Source organism: Oculina patagonica, chromosome 10, assembly GCF_052425735.1.
Source record: "Oculina patagonica isolate OP01 chromosome 10, crgOcupat, whole genome shotgun sequence".
Classification (NCBI taxonomy): Eukaryota; Metazoa; Cnidaria; class Anthozoa; order Scleractinia; family Oculinidae; genus Oculina; species Oculina patagonica.
The window spans coordinates 5,304,783-5,311,086 of record NC_135767.1 but is presented as its reverse complement, the minus strand read 5'-3'; the positions used below and the strand labels follow the sequence as shown (position 1 = coordinate 5,311,086).

Sequence of the window (6,304 nt, the reverse complement as noted above, 5' to 3'; positions counted from 1 at the left end):
TGCCTGTCTGAGAGGGCTAAGCATGTACGGAATCTGCACTCTTCGGAGATAAATGCAATTGACGTTGTAGTGTATGATGAATTAGTTATATAAGTAACAAAACACTTCAAAATATGAATGAGATCGGAAGCATATGGTAGTATTTGGTAGTTGACAAAATAGTGCTTAGGTCACGGGATTAAAGTAATACCTAAGAACAACTAACCTTGGCAGCGTCATTAATTTTAAATAATTACTGAACCGTTCAAATAACAAAGAGCGTTTGTTCTGAGTAGACGTTTGTTTTGATAGTATCGGGTTTGTTTACTCCGATCAAGCGTAAAACGAAATCATGTCCGTTGGAGTCTTGATTTTCCGGACTAAAACTGCGAGAGCAAAGTTTGCCTATATTAATATCTCACAAACGGCTCTGTGTATTATTGCAGCGTAAACAAAATAAATGGAAAATTTCATCGAGAATCGAAAAGACAGCCACAACTAATTTTCTTCGCTCAATTGCGCTTATTAAATTGCTTACTTCAGCACTTTCGCTTCGCCTTCTCCTATTTTTATCTTCACTGACCCCAGGACACTGCAGTCTCCCATTGGGAAGTTGAAATCTATCACTGCTTCCTACAAGAATTTCAAATATTTACAAGCTTATCCGCTTTAGATGCCGCGATTTGTCTTCAGATACAAAGTCCGGGTTTGCAAAAGTTACTTTCCGCCCAGAGCTTTGCGTCAATGGCGCAGAAATTTGCTTATCTGCAGTTGTTGCGTAACAGTTTGGCGTAATGATACCAAACACAGGACTGACGCTGGGGCGCTGGGCGCCCACGACATGACTGACAGTTTCACCTCCAGATCGCGTCGATCCCATAACGCGATGCAAAGCACGCGGAACGCTCGTTCTTGTGTGGGCGGGCTCAAAGGGGGGTGGGGGGGGGGGGGGGGGGTTGGAACGGGGGCTGTTTAGTCGATTGAGCAGTAAAGCCAGCGTTCAGGCCTAACCTGGCCAGCGCCCATGCCCTGGTAAAAGCAACCACCGTTTTCTGCCAAGTCTGACGCTCACAATTTATCTTTCACTCAAGTTTCAACTCTCCTTAATTTTTATCCCTCGAGGCCGGGGTATATTCTCTACTACACCACTGTCGCTACCGGGGAAGGTAAATTAGTTGTCACAGACCAATTTTTCCGGTTCCAAAGTTTTGGCCTCATTTTTTCGACACTAACAGAAACAACATAGCTGTGCGTTAACAAAAAAAAAAAAAAAAAACTACTTTAGCCTCAATGGCCACCAGTTCACAATGGCCCACAATGAAATTGCTGCTTTGTGCTTGCCTGCTAGGCGCAGTGTTTGCACCCTCCCCTCTCCCCCTTAGTTTAAAAACAAAGTAGGTGCGACCCCCGGAGAACAAGACACCCACGTTTCATTTCAGTACATGTCGATCTCTCAGCTCAATGCTAGAAACGCAAAAACTGCTTCGTCAGGGTCTTATGACTGAAAGATTAGCGCGTTTCTCCGGTGGGTGGGTGAATACTTAAGCTTCGTTGCAAATTTCACGAAACGGAGCTCGTCTTCGCAACCGTATGGGTTCCAGATGAAAAGTGATCGCTGATATGAATTATTAAAATTCATAAGTAATTACTAAACACTGTCCACACAATCGACATCCGTCCCAGATAGATGGGAGGTTTTAGAATGAAAACGGGGCGCTTGGAAACCATTTCCGGCGCCCGCATCTGTCTGGCGATCTTTACAAAATGGGCAAAGATAACCTTGTCGAATTAAAAGAACAATATTTCAATGTGGATCATATGCTCACCACAAAATCATCAATGCTATCTCGCCCAGCGCGCGCCACACAAATCTTTCGAGTTGGTCTACGCATGCGTAGTCGCAGTAACAAAAATAGCCGGAAAATACTGGAGGCGCCAGCAAGTCTGCAATTCCGGAAACAGCGCTGTTGACTTCCCGGCCTGAGCGCGTGAGGTGAAATACCGCAACTACATGCCGGATCTCGCGTGTATTTAAATCTACCTTTCTGTTTACTCAACGATTTTTTTTATTCAAGCCACTTGCTTTCATTTGATCCTTTGTGAAAAGGCGATTAAAAATGTGGTCCCAAGCGGTGCTCGCTACAAAAAAGTTTTTGCTTTAATAAAAAAAAAAACAGAACTGAAATGTTTATCCGTTTTATATTCCAATGATCAGATCGACACCTTTCCTTCAAGGTCGTCTAACTATTTTTCAGTGAAGATCTATCTTAAATTCGCATATGGAAACAAACTTTGAATCAATATTCATAGCGAAAGTCTTGTTGTTGTTTGACGGAGAAGCCGGAAGTGCGTGTCGTTCACTCCTTGAATTTCAATCTTGAAGTATTTTATACCTCCCTGAAAGTACGGTAATCTTGAAAAGTTAGCCTTTCTCGTCCATCGAATAAACTTGTAAAGAAACACAATTCGGTTTAAGCGCGATCGAATAACTAAACAATAAATTAAAACGGGTGGATTGCTCTAATTGTTTCACAGTTTTCAATATAGCAACCGCAAAAAACAGCCCCAGGGCAAAATTTCGTGATTTTAACCACAACTTTTCGCTCAGATCCATTTCCTCCCTCTGGAACAGCCCTTACTCCAACTCCCATTTGTTTTGACTAGTTTTGAACAAGTTTATCTTCCTTTCAGAATTTACTAGATTTATTAAAGTAGATATTTCTTAATATATTTACAATCTGTAGATCTAACAATAATGTACTAATATATACAACTTGTCTTTTGTGGAATTCGTTGGCGCTGCGCGAATATCGTCTTAATATTATAACGTATTTACAAATCGTCGCGAACATAAATTAAAATTTGAATTGTTGAAGACTAGTAGTTTGTCGAATTTGATCGTAGATTTCATTTAGCTTGATCATGAATAATCTACAATGATTTATAACTAAAGGAATAGATTCTTTTGTTTATACAATAATTGTTATAAAGAGAAGTAGTATATCAAAGTTTCTAGAGAAAAACTTTAAGCTGCGAACACAGTAATTAAACTTTGAAAAGACGTCGAAAAGTTTTAGTTAGAAATTAGAACGCGTTTGTATATTGGCAAGAAATATACAAGATTACTTGTGTAGAAACTAGAATTAAGTACACAAAGTGTGTTTACAGTTTAATTGCATATAATGCAAAATTCCCTTAGAATATTCAAAACAGCACACAAATGCACTAATATGCCATTTGTAATATTAATAACTATCTCAATTCGCTCTATCTTTAAAGTACGTATATTTCTCTGTGAAACTAAATAATCTTAAACTTTTCCGTTATAATTCTGCCTGCGAGTTCTAACAACTCGTAAGAAGTCTCTCTGTCAATTTGTCGCTAGAAGTTCTTTGTTACAAGAGGAATAATTTTAAGGTCTGTTATAAATTACAAGTGATTTAAACTGTCTGGCAGCGTGGAGCAACAATGTTCAAGTCAACGACATCCTCAACTTCGCCATCCAAACTGGAATCGCTCGACAAGGTACTAGTGGTCGAACTAGGCGTTTGAGGCGTCCGTAGTTGCCTTTCAAATTCCAGAAGTTGTCCCATAAAGTTTAAATTTGGGTTAACGCTGGGTTTTCTTTGTTTTACAAAGTCGTAAGCTTCATTTAAAGTCATGTTCAGCGCTGAAATGAGGTAAGCTATGGTCACTGTGACAGAACGCGATACGCCAGCAAGGCAGTGAATCAAAACCCCTCGGTTCTGTGTGATGCCTTCCTCTGAAGAAAGAAAAGAAAAACAATATATGATTGTCAGAAATGCAGGTATCAAAATTATAAGCAAAAGCCGCAGCATCAATATACAGTGTGAAGAACAATACCCTTTCGAATTGACTGCTAGAAATTAAATATTCTAGCTTTCGCGGCAAAATTTTCAAGAGTGGGACACGCGCTAAATGTTATAGTATAAATGGAGAGCGAAATCTCAGCAATTTGATTAAAGCGCGACAAACAAAAAAAAAAGGTTGTAACAGTTTTCTACGGGTTAATTAAAAGGTTGATTCGTTTTATTCCGCGCAAAAAACTACGTCAGTATAGTCTCCGCATCTACCCACACTAAACAAACAAGACTGTCCTAGCTTACGTTTCATCAACTATGTCCTCTCCCACACAAAATGTTATTGCAAGTATGTTTCTTCCCTAACTTTCTTCCGTATTCAAGTTTATTACTTTGAAGAGGCAGCAAATGAATTACTCTGCGATTTGCTACAACGGGGGCGTTTTCGGATAACATCTATCCCACCATAGTTACTTCGAATACCGGAGTCCTTAGCTATGCAACAATCCCATTAAATTATCAGTCCAAATTAATACGAGACCAGATGAAACTAATATATAAAATAAAAATGTTAGTGTATAACTTACCTATAAACTCAAACGCCTCAGGAAACATGTCGGAAAGGTTTGCTCTCCAATTATCCTCTACTGGCAGTTTCTTGTACTTAAAACCAGGCAAATGTTCAAATGAGTTTGGTTTGTCGTGAGTAACGTTCAGGATGTAGGAAATTCCGTATTTCTTCAAAATCTCTAAATCAGAAGAGTCCTTTTCGCTGCCGAGGTACAGATGAGGTAGGATTTGTACTGGGACCTTCACTCGGCTTTCTTGGTGATCTGTTATTTGAGGTGTGCTTGGTTCGAGTTTTAATGCTAGATCTTGTTCAACGCTGTCTTGGATTGTAAGCCCGGAGAGAGATAGCAATGGCCTTTCAACTTCTTCGCCTGGCTCGCAAAAGCTTGGAAACTTTTTCTCGAACTTGGAAAAGCCACCTGGAACATTTAAAATAATCAAAGTAATTAGTGAATTGGGAATATTAAATTAAAGCTTCAAAAACAAACAAAATTCTAATGGTGTCTCTCTTGACGGACGAGCAAATGAGCAAGCGATTGCCAGCGAAATTTTGTTAGCGCGTAAGTTAATTAAATGAGTAAGGATGCTTGTGTTTAAGTGAAAAAAAAATTGTGCTTACCTTCGAGTAACCAGACTGGTGTATTGACATCTTCAGAGAACTTTTTCAGCAAGACTGCCAATGCACTGTTTGAAGATACGCTTGACACATCGCTTGTTTCTGAATCGTACAAAACTATACCCGAGGCATGGCGAAGATTTCTGTTGAACAGCGCCTTGTTCTTTTCGCATGTGATCAGCGAACTGATGGCGAAGTTCGTCCCTTTCTTCAACCGTCTTAACATAAGGGAAGGAATGGTTAAATTAATCGCTCCTTGGACGTGAGAGCGAGCGAACTCAGCGTACGGACGACAGTCAAGAATAAGCAGAAAGGTCCCATTGCTCAATTGATCTGAAAGCCATGAACTACTGGCTCCTTTGGCCATGTATTTTTTCTTCTCCACTTGAATCCTACGGTAACTTCTTGGGCTGTCAACAAAGAGTAGTGAAGGCATTTCAAATTCTGTTCAAAGTATCGACTTGGTAAGCGCAATTGATGTTTTCCTTCTCAACTCAACTTCATAACCATTTGATGCGGCGAAATGAACACATTGTTATTAGTGCGAAAATGATTGACAGCTATTATCGACGTTGAGTATAGGTATGTCCCAATGGACCAATGAGAAGCCAACAAGCAAAGCGTAGTGCGCTTACGTCACAGTTTCCATAGCGACCTATTATGAGTTTAAAGAATAGGAGGGGTTATGGCTCTCTCGCCTGTCAAACGTTTCCGGTTTAAGTGAAATCTAAAAATTATCATAACACAGCTTGCGAAATGCCGTAATATAACACCACGGTCGCGCCAAAAGCGTTGAACATATTCGGCAGAAAATAAATATCAGCCACAGAAGAAATCATAGCTATTTCTGGAGCAAGTGTAGCGAAAATTTCAATGAAGAGTAACGGCGCATTTAATAACCCCCACTGTTTTTAATAACAACAAGAAAATGGGTGCGGTGATCATTATTTATAATTGCTATTCAAAAAGCGTTACGTTTCCCTTTACGTAAAACAGTCGAACAATACAATCAGTTCTTTTGATCAGTTTTAAAATACCGACGGACTATCGACTATCGGAGTTTGTGAGTGATTAAGTTGGAATCTTTCGCCTCAAATGGCCACAAATTGTTATAAGAATAACTTTGTGTAAAGATCTTTGGCATTTGTGATCAGTCTGATCATCTTACATGGTCCAGTTCATTTTCAGAATACTTCCAAACATATTGAGGTCACTGGGTCGCGCTGAAAAGACTTTGAATATTTCCTGAGAGCCAATCAAAAGGAAGGTAGCTATATTTCTGGTTTCTTCTGGGCAAATTATCTTAATTGCTAATTAT

The 6,304-nt window shown here is 39.5% G+C and overlaps 1 protein-coding gene across 1 annotated transcript; it reads right to left on the bottom strand.

Moving 5' to 3' along the window:
- Window positions 1-3,018: 3,018 nt before the first annotated feature.
- LOC144628333 (dual specificity protein phosphatase 6-like) lies at window positions 3,019-5,890 on the bottom strand. The gene is made up of 3 exons (XM_078486435.1): window positions 4,990-5,890; window positions 4,388-4,789; window positions 3,019-3,742 (listed from the first exon to the last, which is right to left on the bottom strand). The coding sequence occupies exons 1-3, from the start codon at window positions 5,420-5,422 to the stop codon at window positions 3,420-3,422; spliced, it is 1,158 nt and encodes a 385-aa protein (XP_078342561.1). The 5' UTR covers window positions 5,423-5,890; the 3' UTR covers window positions 3,019-3,419.
- Window positions 5,891-6,304: the final 414 nt, after the last annotated feature.